This window comes from Anolis carolinensis, chromosome 3, assembly GCF_035594765.1.
Source record: "Anolis carolinensis isolate JA03-04 chromosome 3, rAnoCar3.1.pri, whole genome shotgun sequence".
Classification (NCBI taxonomy): domain Eukaryota; kingdom Metazoa; phylum Chordata; class Lepidosauria; order Squamata; family Dactyloidae; genus Anolis; species Anolis carolinensis.
Genome location: NC_085843.1, coordinates 14,499,940 through 14,518,240, shown reverse-complemented (window position 1 = coordinate 14,518,240; position 18,301 = coordinate 14,499,940). Strand labels below are relative to the sequence as shown.

Here is an 18,301-nt window from a genome sequence, read left to right as displayed (position 1 = left end):
TAATGATTTAACCCTCTGCACCACCACGGCCCATCTCAAACAAAATATATCTTTTTAAAAAAGTATAGTTAGTTGGGCCACCTATCTTTGCTACTTCATCCGTCTTCTGCACTGTTATTGGCCTCCTGCAATTTCTGTTTTTCAAACCACGAAATCTTATGGGTTAGTAAGAGGACAAACATGGTTATATGGTAGCTATTAGGGTTTTTTATTTGTTCATTTTGTGCTGTCTTGAGCAAAAGTCTCTGTATGCCGACTTAAGTTGCTAATGCTAGAATTGTTTGACCTTGGTAGAAAATAAATGAATACAGTGCAATATAGCTGTTCCATATTAATGTCATAATCTTGGCTGTTGCAGGATTTTCCTCTAGAAAGATACTTTTCAGGCATTTACCCTTTGCTTGTACAATATGTTCTAATAACATGTCCCCCCCCAAAGTTATAGTTTTTAACAAGAGGGTTATTCTAAATGAGCAAAGCAGCATATACGGTATTCAATTTCTGGTTTATTTGGAAGGTGGGACTCCAGCAAAGACTGTCCTACTTCCCTCTTTCCTAGTGTGAACAACAAAAGGCTTTGTACAACTTGGCTTGTCTCTACACTGATAATAGAGTATTACGAATCAAGGATTGATGTGTTCATCGCCAAAATGTTAAAAAGTAATTTTCTTGAATTTTGATGTGGTGTGAAAAAAACAGAGGAGCAACATAGTAATTTGAATATTGATTAGTTCTAAAAGGTCTAACCAAATATGTAAGAGAGGGACTGTTTCCTCTGGAGTTACATATGTCTTAACTTAGCACCTTTCGATAACACTTTATGCATCTGCTGTTGTGGAAAGTGGTCTTCAAACATAAATAAGACACCTTAATTCTTACTATTATTTGACATGTACTATGAGAAAGAAAATACTCTAAATCCTTTATGCCTCACACATACACTAACTGTGCCCTTGCCTAAGTTTGCAACTTCTAATTCAAGTGCAAATCAGTGTCTTAATTACTTCAGTACACAAGAGATAAAATCCAAAACAATGACTGGAGTACTGCCACTCCATTCCCAAGCTGTTGAATTATAGTACCTCGTTTTTGTTTTATACCTTTGCCAATTACGCATTTAGTGTCCAAATATTTGATCAGCCATGGAAAAGGCTCCTCTTTGTCTGTATTCTGAATATTAGGTCTGTATTTTCATATGGCACATTTTATAGCAGTGTTTTGCTACCAAGCTTAGCCATCTATAACTTGGGAGGATGGAAGTTTTTTAAAAAAGGGAATTGAAAAGGCTCAGGACAAGTGTTGCAAAACCTATATGAGGAAGAGGGACTACAGCAGTGAACTGATCTGGATAAAAGGAATGTACAGTATGAAGTAAGCAGGTTTTCCAAATACACAACATTTAGAGGAGAACCTTTTCCAGGAACTTGTGTAACCTAGAGAATGCACATAGGCTCTTTTCTAAGAATTCGTTTAGAGTTGGTATCCATTTCACTTACACTTACAATGTATGTCCAGGGGTGCTAGCTTGTATTCTTGAAAAAAAGTAACTTCTTACCCCACTAATGCTGTTCCTGAATACTAATGCACAGCTTACTCCATCTCCCCACTCCTTCTCGCTCTGTCTGGGCCACACAGATCCATTTATTTCTTCTGCTGATGCGGTTGATGATGCCATTCCAAGCCTAAATCCTTTCCTCACAAAATCTAGTGATCACCTCTCTGTCTCCTCTGATGTACTACCCACTTTCACTTCTAGGACACCAACTCATGAAATCTTTGTTGGTAAAGTACCATCTGACTGGCTTTTCCCTTTCTGTGCTTTAACTGGACTGTGTTGATCAAATTGGGGATTTCCAAAAGATTAAAAACGAAATATGCTTTAGCATTGATAGGCAAGTTCTAGTTTAAACTACAACCCAGCCTTTTAAGGTTATCTAGTTTCATCAATAGAGAGCAGAGCTGGGTGAAATGGTGGGAAGACTTCATGTCCTTCCCATCCCAACATTATAGATCTTAGAGTATTTGCCTATCTACTTATCGTATTTACTTATCCTGATAGTACTTACCTAGAACCCCAGTGATCATTGCTTCTGGGGAAATTCTTCTCCCCAAAGGGGGGTGGGGGGAAGAGACTGCTATCATTTCATCTAGCATGCCTAATCTAAGTGCAGCCATAGATTACATTGAATCGCTGCAGAGCATGATGGATATTTGGGCCATATTCTTTACCTACATCCCAGCAATTTTGAGCATAGGAAAGTTACCCTTATTTTGAAGGCCTTGAAATAATCTGGAAGGGCCTGAAACACAGCAGGAATTTAAGGGCACCCCAATATCTCCGGTGGGATTAATGTAGCCTTCCATAGTGTCACCCTTATCTACAATGTTGTTTGGATGTTGGGCATCCAAATAAGTACGGTTAGGGAAGCTTCAGCAAGTTGTACAACAGACTTTTATGGATCACATTCAGCTCATGGGGTTTAGCAGATGTGTGCCCTTAGTTCCCCTTAATTAGTGTTCAGAATCCAAGCTAGATGTGGGGCAGTCTGACTTCAAAAGGATAAAATCGAAGATTGTCATGTCATGCATATGACTTGCAATTTAACTTTTTCTGGTTCTTTAGATCACTTCAACCCATTTACTGATTCAAACCCCTTTGTGACAACCAAATATGCATCCACTGTTCAGCTCTATCACTTTACTTCAGGTATAATATAAATGCCTCAAGGGTTTTACACTTCCTTATGTTACCAGAGGTGTAAAACGTGGCATTTGAGCCTTAATGTCTTTAGGTAGTGTAACGTTTCCCCCTTTTAGAAGCTGTCACCTATAATGACTGTGTGTATGTGTTTGTTGTAGATGTAGTCTTACCTTACCTTCCAGTTATTTAATTAAGCAACTAGAGTATATCCTGTTTTTTCTTTCTTTCTGTAACTTTCCCTCTTTGCTTTTCTGCTTCATATGCCTTTATCAGATTCTTTTTGTGGTCCACAAGCTTACCCTAATGCTTCCCATTTCCGCAGTGAGCCCTCAACTGTAGCTGGTCTATTTGGAGGTAGGTAACAGTATTAGTCTATAGAACATAAACATTTGAAGTACACCTAATCTATGCAAATCTGACAAATGGACACCATAGAGATGATTTCCCTTGTTTTTTATATGGCATCTGTTGATCAGCATCACATTATATTAAGGTCTGATGCAGTTCAAGTCTGGCTCATCTGTCTGTTCTTCCCGTCACTAAACCCTCTTGAAATAGTACCTTCTTTACATTTTGTGTTAAGTACTCCCTTTTGTCGTAAATCTACTGCTGAAACATTTTTTATCAGATGATCCCACCCTCTGATACCTCACTTTTCAATATTCTGTCTGTTGTGTTCATCACTATGGTCTTCTATCATGCCCCTCTGTTTTTCTAAACAATAAATCCTCATTTTCTTTAGCCTTCCTTTGTAAGGAAAAAAACCCATAATAGCTTTTAAAAACATTTTTCTATTCTGTTTCCAGCTATATGTGATTGAGTAGCCCCAAACTGCTGCATATGTGTATTTATAATATATCATAGGTGCACTTGCAGCTCTTTCGGTCTCTTGCTGTGTTTAAGAATTGCATCAGGCTGATTTGATTAGGGAAGTTCTTCTGGAGCACTCAGTATGCTGGAAATTCATCATCGTGATTCTCAGTAAAAGGAAATTTATGCTCTGTAAGAAACTCACACTAATTCTTTTTCAAATGATGGATGTTCCTTCTGATTTGGTTATGGTACCACACTGACGCATTCATTTATTTAAAACTTTTGTACATTTTTAAGCAAGAGACTGTTTTGCAAAAGGAAGGAAAATAGAATGTGTAATGTGTAACATGGATGCCAGATGGAAAAAGACTTTAAAACATATTCTTGGCTCGTGACTGACTTGAATTTATGGACACTTAATGCAGAAGCTCAGAGTTAAAGTAAATGTGATGTAGGTTCTGAGTCTCAATGAACTGTTTGTGGTTTTGTGGCATAGCTGCCAGGCCTGGGAAATGGTAATAGAGACAACAAAGTCAGGAGAACCAGAGTCTGCGATTTTGAACACTTCTCAAGAACAGAGGTGACAGATTTGGAGGTAATGAACTGAAATGGGAAGCTTTGAAGGCCTCCACAGCAAATAGCGTAGCAGTTGACACTCAATTTCCATCACAGGTCCTCTTTTGTTGAAGAATTGTACTTTTCCGCATTAATAGGAAAGCTGGAAATGAGAAACGTATCAACACCATAGAACTTTAGTTTTAGAAGCTGGTCCTCAAAATGCTTCCACCCATTTTGTATGCAACAAGCAGTATTGACTGTATCATTTCTCGCATTATAGACTTTTTCCTGAGTCACATAACATGCAGTTCCTGCAAATGTCTCTTCCAGTGTCTATCCATCATCTGTTTATGCCCACCTAGCTGCTATTTGTATGGAAGCTGAGAGTTCATGTAGTGCATATAAACAAGCTTAGCATTCTTTCTTTGTCTGTAGGGTTCTCTCCATCTCCTGTTGCTCCATCGCAGCCCTCTGCAAGCCTTAACGTTGACTTTGAGTCTGTGTTTGGAAACAAAACTTCTAATGTACCAGTGGATTCTAGTGGTAGGTCTTACAAGTAACAGTTATGTAATATTGAGCAAAGAAGGGGGGAATTTCACTATGTTGTGTTAAATTCATGGGAACCCTGAATGTTCATTGATGGTGCACTCTCGCCAACCATAGTAGTTCCTGATTCACAAATGCCTATGCTGCAATGAATTTGTATAGCATCTCAGTACTTTCTTCTGCAACAAAGCAATATTGTTACTGCTCTGGCACTTCTTTTTTGGAACCTGAATGCTAAGTGTATTGCAGCAATATTTCTTTCTCACAAAAGAATCAATATCAGCCTACTTTTTGATCTAGAAACATTGAAGAACAGTCTCTTCTAAAGTACTTTGAAGCTTTAGCATACCTATCTTTTTTTTACAATTTTAGATTTTAAATATTTTAAGATTTTAAAATATCTGATAATGATACTTAATGCACCCTGCTTTCTTTTGGTAAGGATTTGATGAATTGGGTGGACTCCTAAAACCAACAGTGGCTTCTCAAAATCAGAGTCTTCCAACTTCCAAAATACCACCAAACAAGTTAGTCTTGGATGATCTGGATTCATCTTTAGCCAATCTTGTGGGCAGTAAGTGTTTTTTGTACAAACTTTACAGTACCAGCTTGTTAAGCCTTTTCCCAAAAAAGAAAGAAAACAGTTGTGTCTAATTATTATTTTTTTGTTTCATAATAGATCTGGGCATTGGAAATGGAACAACTAAGAAGTGAGTATATCTTAATAGAGAATTTAACACAGCAAAACTCCTCAGCAGCATTTTATGGCAAATCCAGGTTGTTATTCCTCTATGAAATTGATTGTGGGAGCAATGAGTATTCTGCTTACCCTCAGAAGTAATAATTTTGCAAGGAAAGGAGAGAGCACTGCTGTCACAATCCCTTCCTTGGAGTTTCTTTTTCGGAGAGTGTTCCTGAACAAGAGCAATGGGGTGGTGGGTTGCACTAAACCCTTTGAGAGAGACGGGGGCTGAAATGTGAGCAAATAGCCTTCTGAAAACAACATCTGTCGCAGTTATGGGACTATTACCGCCTCTTAGAATTAACCATGGTGTCTCATTTAAGTATTTCCTCGGCCTTATCTCCCACATGTAAACTTCGTGCCTATTTGCCTTCTGCCTAACCTATTTGGCCTGTTGAAGATAGTGGTGTGTTGTTCACCTCAGGTTGAAAGGATGTGAATAAAATTTGTTTGCTTTTATTTTTTTAATTTTAGCTATTTTTTTGAAGGCTTGAACAGTTTTTTTTTTCAAGATGTTGATACTTGTGGGGAGACAGACAGATTTGGCTGTAACTTGTTTTTGTTCTTCTGTACTTCATCTGCAAGAAAACGAGCTAGAAAATAACATCCAAGTGTTAATATGTTAAAACATTTGTTTCAAGTGATGTGAATTGGACACAGCCAGGAGAAAAGAAACTAACAGGAGGCACCAACTGGCAACCCAAAGTTGCCCCCACGACAGCATGGAATGCCCCAACAATGGTAAGCAATTCTAGTCACAACTTCAACAGCTCAAAATGTATTGGGAAAGTAAGTTAGCACAAGGATTTGGGCAGGAGAGCAATTTAGAAGCCCACTTGAAATCATATCACATCAAGTGGTCATTGGTCGTTTCTCTTAAAGTCAGTAGCCATGAACCATCAGATCATTTGCCCTTTCACATAAGAGAGGGACTAAAGTAATTTCCCAGATTTGGAGGTGCTTCTGAAATGGTGTGTATTAAGCATGTACTAACTGCTGGACAACGTGGCCCACTTCTGCTGCTATTTTTGTACTATAAAATGGGAACTAAAGACTCATTTTTAGCTATGCATTTGCAGAGATCATAGGATGGATCAGAAAGAGAGAGCAAAGGCTGTTCATTTCTATGCCCTTGTAGTTATTCCAGCTTTGGGAGGGGAAAGAGTTATACATTTCTATATATGGCCAGTTTCCAAGGAAGATGAGCAGAAAAGAGTCTTCGTTGCTTCTCTGAAGATTTCAATCTCCAGTGAAATTGTGAGGGGCAGATAATTGGGAAGCTCTAACTCCTCTGGTGACACATAGTTCACTGCTAACTGCTCATGTACAAAGATTGTTGCTTCTAAATTAGTAACGGTACTTCCAGAGGCTAGATGATTATGTGATAATTGCTCTTTCTGAATTGTATTACGTCATACTGCAGAGGCTTTCTCCAATCTCTGCACATAGAAAACCATTGTAGTACTAGGTCCAGTTCAGGGATGTTTGTGATACAGAATAAAATATGTATTCTGGCACATCCAAAACTAAGAGTTCCTAAAATTTGTAATGTTATGATAGGAAGGACTAACCTGTTTGCTGCATCTTCTGCTTTAACTCATTTTTCCTCTGGTTTTCTTGTGTATGCTTTACCTTTAATTGGTGGATTCTATTATTTTTGAAATCCATGTTTTCATCCAAAAAACATGTTAAAACAAGTGCAGTGTTTGGTTGTGGGCTCATCAACCTTGTCAGTGTCCTTTTTACCAGATGCTTCATATAAATGGCTTTGGATTATAAGAATGTGTGTTTTCAGGATTGTTAAGTGCACTTGTGACTAAAATGCTCTGTGTATATTCTGTTGTGTAAGTACTCATTTCTAATCCAGTGTTATTGCATTATGTAATTGTTCTTCCGGGGAAAAACAGAATGGCATGCATTTTCCACAATACGTAAGTGAACAAAACCTGCAGCCTTTATTTGCAATCAAATTGGCATGCTGATATTAACCACTACAGCAGAACCTCATAATCCTGCTCTTTCACTCTCCTTATGTTACGATCTTTGGGCATGTTGGAAATCTTGAGGGGCTCCAGATCTTATGGGTGTTCTGCAGGTCTCTTGACGCCAATGACGGCATGGAAAAATCTTACAATGATTTTTTATTTCTTGCTTTAAACTCTTTGCCATTTGCTGCCAGAGAGCTGGTGTGGGTGTGTGTGTTCATATTGCCTTTTTTAATGCATTTGAATAAAGTAAATAAAAAAGGCATTTGTGCGTGTGAATAACTGCATGGAATCTCACAGGCTTCTATTCACACTCCACTATGTATAGACTTCTTTTCAAATGGGGAGAGACCAATAGGTCCCAAAATGATAAAAAGTGAATTTATTACCCATTGGATAATGCAAAGGTTGATCATTATTTTTAAATTCTTCTTTTAAAGAGTACCATCACATTTCTGTACAAAAACCATCAAATAATAGTAGTTAAAATGACAGCTCACAAATGGCCAGTAAACCTAATTGATGACAAGACACATGAAGAGCTAAAGGATAAAGTCACTAATATTTTTAATTTATTACAAATACCTGTTTGCTTTACACATCAAACTTTGGATATTATGAATGGTCTCATATCCATAAATGTAATGGCTTTATTTCTTTAGCTCGTATAATTATAGTGTTATCTCACTTCAACGTAATTTGTTTTTCCTTGCGTGTTACTGTTGGTCTTTCCCTGTGTTCTTTTTGTTGTGGGGAAAATCCTAAGCTAGCCTTAAGCACTTAAACAGCCCAGCAACTGTATGGCCATATGTTTGCATATGTATAATACTTTGCTTCTTTAGCTTTATGAGTATTAATTGCTGTATCATTTCATTAACCATGATAGCCAGTCGCAAGTTGGGATTCCATTGTCCAGTGGACATTTTAACTCATGGGAGCAATTATTTCTGAAAACCTATGTTGTTCCTTACTCCTCCACTTTTTTTTAGAGCAATTTTGTTTTCAGGGGGTTAAACCTCCTGAAGAAATTCTACTATGTCAAGTTTCTGACCTAACATGCAACAGTGTTTTTGTATTTCTTCCCTTAGCTTTGGTGAGATTTGCACAGGATTAAGCCCCAGTGTGGATTGTATAGTCATGCATTTTTCCTTAAGTTACCATATTTTGTGGCGATACTCAATTATTAAGATTTATTGATTTTGTTGTGAGTGTTTGTCAAAGGTAGATATTTGAGTGGAATTTCTACTTATGCACTTACATCCTTCCTCTTTACTGATAGATTTTTTTTTTAGCCAAGGTTATGTTGAAGATTGGGACTCACACATGGAGACCCTCTCTTCTTTAATTACATTCTTACGTTTTATAAATTTTTTTTGTAATCTGCCTATTATTATTATTATGTTTATTTATACCTCACTTTTTCTCTCCACAATTTAAAATCAACAAATATATAAACATTAAAGCAAAATTAAACATAAATGGTATTAACAATTCAGTTAAACGTAATAAAACATAAAGCTAACAACCACAACACCCCCTGGCTTGATCTTTAAAATCTTCTTTAAAAGCCTGCCTGAATAAAAAGGTTTTAGCCTTCAGCTGGAAGGACAGCAGGGAGGAGGCCATTCTGGCTTCTGTGAACAAGGAGTTCCAGAGTTGAGGGGTGGCTCCACTCTCTCGTTCCCACCAAGCGTGCTTAAGATGGAAGGGGGACCAAGAGAAGGGCATTTCTTGAAGATCTCAGGGACCAGACAGGGGAGGCGGTCATCCAAATAGCTTGGACCTGAGCTGTCTAGGGCTTTAAAAGTCATAACCTGCACTTTCAATTGTGCCCGAAAACAAAGTGGCAGCTAGTGGAGCTGCTTCAACAGGAGGGTTGTCTGCTCCCTGTAGTCAGCCCCAGTTAGCAACCTGGCTGCAGCTCTTTGGACCAGCTGAAGTTTCCGAGCACTCTTCAAAGGAAGCCCCACATAGAATGTGTTACAGTAATCCACATGGAATATATCCAAGGCATGTACCACCATGGCCACATCTGGCTTCTCAGGGAACGAGCGCAGTTGGCGCTCAAGTTTTAATTGTGCAAAGGCCCTCCTGGCCACCGCAGATACCTGGATCTCCAAATTTAAAGCTGAGTCCAGGGGGACCCCCAAACTACAGACCTGTGTCTTCAGGGGGAGTGTAACCTCACCCAGCACAGGCTGAATCCCTATTTCCTGATCTACCTTTCGACTGGCCAGGAGCCTGTTTCAATTTGTTTAACTTCACCCAGTCTATTACTGATGACAGACTCTGGTTTCAGCTTAGGATACCTTCCTTGGAATTAAGTGGAAAAGAATGATAGAGTTGGGTGTCATCTGCCTATACGTGGCTCTGTACTCCAAAACTCCAGATATTCATTGTAATATCTTAAAAGCCAACTAACAATTTATGCCACAGTTTAAATTCTTGGTCAAAACTATTTTGCACTGACACTAATCAAATTTTATAGTTTTTTTTTCCAGAACAGTCTGTCAGATAAAAGGGACTATTCTGTAAAGGAAAGACATTCAGGTGCTTTTCAGGTTCCTTCTGGTTGAGTGAAGCTCATCATTTGGGCTTTTATGCAGCTTTAGAAATGAGTTGACAGCACCTCTACTTGTGCTTTTTGCAAGCCCCTTTCTCAAAATGTAATCACTGTACATATTATCATTTAAGCCTCTGTGGGAACATGCTACTCTACCTTGTCATGGCGGGAACCAGCTGTCATGTGTGACCTTGGATATTTTCAGCTGTGTTCAACTAAAAAAGGAAATAGTTCCCTATGAGGATAGCAATGTGAGCTTTCTAGGAAGTTGCTTGAGTGCCAGTTACTGGCTGTCTTGGTAAAGCAGGAAATTGGCTGTCACTTCACTTTCCTAGTCTAGCCAAGTCATTAGTGTTTTGGAAAACTTATTTTTACCTCTTTTATTAAGTTTAACATTCTCTCTCTCTTATTAGGCACCACCTGTCATGGCTTATCCTGCTACAACGCCAACAGGAATGATGGGATATGGGATGGTAAGTAAACTCCATTTTGTGTAAGAATAACATTTGTCTCTGCTATTAGTATTGCTTTTCTCTTCTGTATATTTGTAGAGCCGGTGGTAGGGAGGAAAATAGTGAAGTGTTGTACAAACAAACTGCTGCACACCTGACAGATCTGCTATTGTGATGGGTTTATAGCTGCTATTGTATCTCTTTATGATTTAGCTTGTTTAACCAATTTTATCGTTTTCAGATAAAGTAGACCATCCTGAACGCTGTTAATTGTGGGAATTCAGGATATACATTTATGAAACTGCATGCAGAATATAACAAATATAGATTACTCATACATGTACACTATTGTAGAATATGGAGTGTGGTATCATTTCAAAGTTAGCTGCTGTCAAAGTATAAAAAAAGGCATATCCAAAGACTTTTATTTTAAAAATTGGTATTTTAAAAAAGTTTTAGGTTTAGCCAATTCCATCAAAACTTCTTGTATATGAATGAAACATGGAACTTGTCATCACTCGTCGGTCCTGAGGGGAGTGAAGGTGCTTATGGGAAAAAAACTAGAGATCAGGAGAAGTGCAACTAGTGCTCTTTTGGTGGTGATTTTAAATCCTTTTAAACATTTTAAAACACTTTTGATATTTTCTAAATGTTTTATCTACAGCACCAGTAACTATTTTATTATTGGAAATATTCTTGTCTCTTGGTGATTTTAAAAGGATGTATATACAATTAATTCTGTGCTCTTCTGGATTTTTAGCCATCTCAAATGGGAGGAGTACCAGTACTGACACAACCAACCTTAATATACAGCCAACCTGTCATGAGACCTCCAAATCCTTTTGGCCCTGTATCGGGAGCCCAGGTGGGTGTTGAATTGGACCCTAAAGCCTTAAGGCTTCAGCAGCACATGAAGACAATCTATTGCATGTTGTATTGCTGTGTTTTAATTACATATTCTGTTGTCTTGTCTGGAAGCATAAAGTTTCTGCTTCAGACATGAAATAGGCTCTGCATAGACAGTTGTGGTCAAACTAAAAAATACAGAGGCTCTGACAAGACTCAGACATTTTCAGATCGTTAAGGCGAGTGGAATCCCAAGAAAGTTTTCCTTAAAGTGGATTTTAAGAAAAAGGCATCTTGGCAGGGAGGAGATGATGATACAGGAATTAAGAAGATGTGATCCTAAAAAAGCACATACAGAAGACTCATGCAAGGGAATAGATATGTAGAGTTTTGTATGTATTTTTTAATTAAAAAGAGGAGATTGTTGACACTTTCATTTTAAAGACATGTTTTTGGTGTTACACATTTCCCTCTTAATTGGCACAACTTTTGTATGAAAGTGCATAATTTGCTGAATAGGTTGGTGGTGAGCATGCGGTTTTTGGGCTGCTTGCACACATCCTGAAAAATACTATTCTTGTGTGTGTTCTCAGAATAGATGAATGTTGTCCTGTTGGTGCACTTTTAAAAATGGACTGTATGTTCATTCATAACATAAAGCATCTTTTTATAGGAAGTTTCTTGGTGCTTCAGACAAGTCTGTACCTTTGGATGGAATCATTGTAGAAAGGAAATCCTGGAAACACTGCTATTTCTCCTATCCTCCCCACAAATATCCATGACTGATATGGTTTGAAATGAATTTGTACCATGTTCTCTTTTGGAATATCTAGATAGCTGGGTCCTGACTGTGTTCTTAAAGGGTGGGGAAATACATTTCCTCTGGAAACCACACACGGGATTGGCACCATATTCTTAATTGAGGCACTTGCTGAGCTGGCCATTGGATTGAGAGTTTAGTCTTTTCTCCTTGTGCTTGGATTGACTTTGCTGATGTCAGATTTATTAGTGGTTCCTGGGGAGGAAACAAAGAGCTGTTGTAGGAGCTTGTTGGTGCCATAAGTTTTGGCAGTGTTGGGCCTTCACTCTGCCTCCTGTTTTTTCACACTAGAGGCATTGTGCACTGTGTGCTTGCTGTGGCTTCTGAAAGTTCTCCGTCACTTGTTGGTGTTGGCAGGTGTTTAGTTATTTAAGCTGTGTGGGTGGAGGAGTCTTCCACATAATGGGAACCAAACATGTTTCAAAACTAACTTGAGTGGATGAGCCTCAGCTCCCATCAGTGCCATGAAACTGAACATGATCATCCATTACACTGTCTCCTCCCCTTCCATTGTAACCTTCTGTGCAATTTACTTTTCCTCTTTTTTCCACATTTATTTCCTCATCTCCAAACACGCAAGAAGAAAAATATTGTTTGATTCTAGATCCAGGATTCATATGCTCAAACGTCTGTGTCCCACTTCATGTCTCCTTTTCAGAGTCACCAGCACCTGCTACAGCCATGGATAGAGAGCTTGCTGCTTCATAGATGCTGTGCTGTTGTTACTTCTTTGTTGAGAAGCAGTCTGGTCTTAGGAGAAGGTTAAACTGGGCAGTTGCATCATCTGTTAGAACTAGCACCTACAACAGTCATTATTGCTTTAAAATAAGAAAACAGAAAATGCAAGAATATCAAATTCAATGTTAGTTGTAAACACACACACAACACCTGGTGTTTAATGTTAGTACAGATGTGTATAAAATTTGAATAGATTGTATGGTCACCATGACTCTTGAAAGTTAAAATGGTATGTGGTTGAGCCAATGAAAAGGAGAGGGATGTCCTTGCATTTGGTATGAGTGTGAAAGGCCACAGTGTGCCATGAACACAAGGAGTAAAATGACAATTTTAAGATAAGACAGTTAATTTTAAGATAGTCAGTTTGAATTCTTGTCCCAAATCTTGGATAGGTTTTGCAGTCCTCTGCATAATTGGAATTGAACTCCATTGAACACAGTGACATGGGCCTCTAAAGGAATATGCCTATTATGGCATGATTGGTTTAGGCAGGAGTAGTAATACATTTATAAACTAGAATCCTGCCTTTTTATCTGGTTCCCCTCAGAGGAGGTGGGAAGTTAGCCAATGCCAACTAGTAGTTCACATTAGCCCTGCATTACTTCTTCTGTCCTGCACAAGATGAATTCCTATCATTTCTTCTGAAGCGTTTAATTGGAGGTGACATCAGTTTAAACCTGGAACTCCTTGCATGCAAAGACTGTGTTGTGCTACTAATTAATAATTTCTGAAAGGACTAACAGTGGTGGTTTTATGACTGGATGCCTGCCCCTTCTCTCCTCCTCCACTTCATACTTCATGTGAAGGCATCACATATGTCTCCAACATCCCATATGTATATTCAGTCACCGGTTTCTTCTACATTGCCAGGTGGAAAGTAATCCTAAAGATGCTTTGCTTGTATACTGATTTTCCCTATAATTGTAGCAACATGAATTTGCGTCATCAGCAGCAATTTTTTTTTAATTTAAGATGTGGAAAGCAGTGCTGATAACTTACAGAAGAGGCCATCTTCATAAGATGGGAGGAAATGAGAAGAATGACTAAGCCAGAACATTGGAAAGAGGCTAGACTAAAAATATATTCTTTTAAATTGAGAACAGTTCCAGATGAACGTACATCATACAATATGAAAACAAGAGGAATAGGTTTAGAAAGTAAAGTTTAGTAACCAGAAATCAATGTTATAGTGAAATTTGGCAAGTCAAAACTGCCATACAAGATTGATTGAGTCTAACCCCATTGCATTCTTCCCAATGGAATGGGTTTGTTTCAAGCCTTCAGACAGAACAGATAAGAACCCCTGGTGTTTCTGCAAATATTTGCTGTTTTTGTAACATTTAGCAGCTGATGCTGCAGGCTGACCATGTTTAATGTGCCAGTACCAAAGCAGCCAGAGATCTAATAAAGGTTGCCTTGCTCTGGCTCCTGTTACTGGCCAGTGGAGATGCTGTAGTATGTGATTGGTCCTAACCTGAGATATTGTGTCTGACCACTGGCTGAGGTGCTGGTAATTTCTTCCAGCTGCCTCCAATTCACCTTGGCTGTAGTCATTCTCTAACCTGTTGGTATCTAGAGTTCCGTGTTGCCACTGGTAAGAAACAGGAAAGAAAATATGCACAATGGTAAGGTTTTAAAAGGTGTTGGGACTTACTTTTATTAGCCCAGGGAGTACATCTCCTATAAAAGAGTAAATAGACAAAAGAAAGTTACCTAACTTTGGTAGAAGAGTCCCTAACTCTCGTGTACTATATCAGCCATCTTGAGAATAAAAAGCCTCATGTTGTTCCTTTTTCAAACAAAGGGTAATAAAGCACACTAAAGACTTCCAAGAAGAAAGGAAAAGTGGCCTCTATATGCAGGCAGGAAGCAAAACAGTGAGCGCCTAGATCTAGGAAACAGAGTGCCAAAAAAGACAGCCGGCTACAGGATTCCCTCTATCCCTAATTGCTCTATATACAAGTGTGGATGCTTCTTCACTTCCAACATAACCAGCACCTGCCATACCATTTCAGCAGGTTCAACTTTGCATGCAGCCAGGCTTCTTCTTTTAACCAGGCTGCTTCAACCCGAAGCACTGTCTTGCTAACTGCCTCCTCCATCATTACATTTTCTGCCTTCATATTTCTGTCATTGAGGCCTTCTTTTTCTCTTTCCCTCCTCTCTGCCATCGTCTCTCCCAGCTGTCTGCAGCTTCCAGCCCATCCACTCAGAGTCCTCACAGAGCTTCAGGGAAGGATCCTTTTGCAGAGCTCTCCCACCAGGATTTCTTATAGGACAATTTTAGGTATTGCATGCTAACTCTGGGAGCGTTGGCGACGTGCTGACTGTCTCATATGTGTATAAGCCTGAGCACCTCCCTATTATCACATTAAAACATGGGGTGGGGGGGAGCTCCACAGATTTGCATGCTCTGATTCTGTGACCACATTTAAATTATGGCAGCTCATGAGGAATGCAGGAGCCTGAGTAGCATATTGAGAATTCTGTGTTCGTTAAAAGAAAACTTCTGGTCCTTATAACGCTAGAGGCAGATGTGAAAAATACCTCAAGTCTTTTGTTTGTTGAAATGATTTTAAAAGTTGGTGGGTTATGAGGAAGAAAGGAGGGGCTCTTTACCCAAAGGGAGCAGCTATTTCCTTATCTCCAAACACACAAGAAGAAAAATATCATGGTTCTGTGTCTCCCCATTTTGGGAGCAGTCACTCCCACAACTTGTTGGTCATCCCAAATCATTCTCTTCTGTAAATTAACTCGATCAACATGCTAAACAACAGCTTTTTCACAAATCTTGGTAGTCAGTGTAAAGTAGAAGAACAAAAGAAAACAGTAGAAAAATAATGCATGGCTTTAGTTTTATAATTCATTCCAACATTTTGGTGTTGTAATTGTTCAGAAAGTGCACCTACTTCACTCTTTAAAGTCTCAGAATCTTCAGTGGCTTCAATTTATTGTAGAAATATACAGTCCACTTCATAGATTATTAGTTTTCTGCATAATATAATCAGTTGTCGCAGCCAGAATTAAATCTTACCTGCAAAACTGTTATCTCATCCCCTGACTGCAACCCTAACAGCATCAGCCTACTGTTTGAATTCTGCAGTAAGATAGAATAGGACACATATGCATCAGTTTTCATAGACAAATTGCATGTTTAAAAGTCTGTGAGATGGGGCAGAGTTGAGTCACCAACTGTCACACTTTTTTCCTTTGCATGAATAAAGTTTTTTTTCCTCCCCAAAAGGGTTTACACTTCCGTTGTACAAAGATAGATATTACTGTCTTTCTGGTCCACTACCACAGAGCCTTATTTCATGTTCAAGATTGTGGATGATCCAAGGAGAGTTTTGTTGGCAGTAGGGGCTGAAGATGGCCTTTTGGATGTGTGATGCTGATGCTGTCTTGTCTTCTCCAGATACAGTTCATGTGATCATGCCAGATGGAGTGGAGAGGAATGGGAACAGTTCCAGGGAGACATGTGCTCAAAGACAAACCCTTCTTTCCAGCCAGATCAGAACTGATGGTGTCTCAAATTCTCCTTCACCGAAATCATCCAGTAAAATCACACAGGCCCACAACAACAACAAGAACAGTGGGAGCAGCACTATAGGGAAGCCTCGGCATCCTCCCTGCACTCGGTATAAAGCCAAGAATTGCCATAATTATGGTGTGGGAATTTTTTCTCTCCCCCCCTCCCCATGACTTAACATGTCAGTAACTTTCATCATCTGTTCCATAACATCAATTGATAATAGACTAAAAAGAAGCCTCTTGTTCTGCTATGAAGGGTAAAACGTGTACCTGGAACTGCCATATGGAACAAAGAGCTGAGCAACCTTTTACCATTAACGCCAATGACTTTTCTCTAGGGGATCAAATCCTAACTCTCTAATTCTACAATTTTCCTCTCTTCTATCTTCACAAACGTTAGACTCAATAATGAAAAAGTTTAACTTTAAAAGAAAAAGAATTATATATTCCGTTTGCATAGACATTCCTTTATGTATTATTGTTTGTATTTATTTATGATTATCAGTTCAAGTAACATTGTATCGCAAAGTCTCCTATGTGGGGAAATGAGTGTGGATGTATACAGTATGTCTCCCTTTTGGAGTTCTTTTTTCCCCCCCTTTCCCGTTTTTATCCACAAGAATGATGCTGGTTGAGACTTGCATCTTCATTCAGTACGCACCAAACCACACAGAGCACTGAGTATGTTCAAAGGTCTGAAAACACCCGTTGTCAAATTTCCACAGGAATTAGAGGTGTCGATGTATTGAATGGTCAGTTCCGTTAAGGACTGGCAAAGAGGTTTGGGGAGGAAGGGGGGCAGCTGACTGATTGGGAGGAGCACAGTATTTCTGACCAGGCGTCAGTGCTTCTGGAATGAACTTTCCTTGCTTTGTGCTTGGCATGTCATTTATCTTACACTTGACGTACGGCCTTTCCAAAATGAATGTGAGGAATTGCTTTCACTTTCAAAGACTTTCCTTCTTCTCTGTACAAAAAAACCCACACGGGACACATGCAACTTCTGAGGTATTATGTGAAAAGAAAACCGCCTTGACCTCCCTCCCTCTTCATTTGGCTAGTGCCATCTCCGTGATCATGTACCATGACATAGACTGAAATCTCAGAAGGGAAGTAGCATCTTTAGTAAGGATGTAATCCACCATGGAGTTCTCCAGCAGAAGCACCACTCTCAGGGAGCTTGTGCCAGAGAATGTCCGGGTGCGCTGTCCTCTCGGTGTGTAGGAGTCCTTTTAGTTTTCTGCATAATTTGAAGCGGCGCTGTTGATCGGTGCTTGTGTAAATACATCATACCAGTTCGGGTGGCATCTGGGGCCTTAAGAAGGATAGTCAGAGGTATGAAAGCAATTCTGTACATGAATTAAGCATACTTGCTGCATTGTCTCCGCAGATTCTATTTTTGTTTAAAATCTTAAAATGTACGTTAGCAAAAAAAAAAGGTGGATTTTCAAATAAAATGCAGCTTCCACAGAACTTTTGTTATGTTGTGAACATTTACAATGACTTGTGAGTGGCATTTGTTTTCAGGGTCATACGATTACTGGTACATGTATAATCTGTACATTTATACAGTCCTACAATTACAAAAAGATTTCTGGGAGTTGTAGGCCAAAACTCCTGGGAAACCACAGGTTGAGAGTCACCGGTCTATAAGGACTCTGCAGTTTATCAACAAGTGTACATTGATATCCTAGCTGGGTTGTTGTATGTATTCCGGGCTGTATGGCTATGTTCCAGAAGTGTATTCTCCTGACATTTCGCCCACATCTATGGCAGGCATCCTCAGAGGTTGTGAAGCATGAAGCCACTAAGCAAGGAAGGTTAATATATATATGTGGAGAGTCCAGGGTGTGAGAAGAACTCTTTGTCAGTTGGCACTGCAGACTAACTCAACCAGAGAAATCGGCCATAGCAGAGCACTTGATGAACCAACCTGGACACAGTATATTATTTGAGAACACAGAAATGCTTGACCACTCCAACAACTATCATGTCAGACTACACAG

At 39.1% G+C, this 18,301-nt stretch overlaps 1 protein-coding gene across 9 annotated transcripts in view; it reads left to right on the top strand.

Moving 5' to 3' along the window:
• Window positions 1-17,768, top strand: part of picalm (phosphatidylinositol binding clathrin assembly protein) — a 76,971-nt gene extending 59,203 nt beyond the window's left edge. For 2 of the 9 annotated variants that reach the window (XM_062977107.1, XM_062977106.1), the window contains exons 13-24: window positions 1,636-1,782; window positions 2,624-2,707; window positions 2,975-3,055; window positions 4,508-4,615; window positions 5,061-5,192; window positions 5,298-5,328; window positions 6,002-6,101; window positions 7,268-7,291; window positions 10,322-10,381; window positions 11,121-11,225; window positions 14,948-15,051; window positions 16,180-17,768. In XM_062977107.1, the coding sequence (XP_062833177.1) occupies window positions 1,636-1,782; window positions 2,624-2,707; window positions 2,975-3,055; window positions 4,508-4,615; window positions 5,061-5,192; window positions 5,298-5,328; window positions 6,002-6,101; window positions 7,268-7,291; window positions 10,322-10,381; window positions 11,121-11,225; window positions 14,948-15,040 (965 nt within the window). In that variant the 3' untranslated portion in view covers window positions 15,041-15,051; window positions 16,180-17,768. The remainder of the gene's footprint in view (window positions 1-1,635; window positions 1,783-2,623; window positions 2,708-2,974; window positions 3,056-4,507; window positions 4,616-5,060; window positions 5,193-5,297; window positions 5,329-6,001; window positions 6,102-7,267; window positions 7,292-10,321; window positions 10,382-11,120; window positions 11,226-14,947; window positions 15,052-16,179) is intronic. The other 7 variants (XM_008108132.3, XM_008108131.3, XM_062977108.1 and 4 more) reach the window with 6 other exon arrangements.
• Window positions 17,769-18,301: the final 533 nt, after the last annotated feature.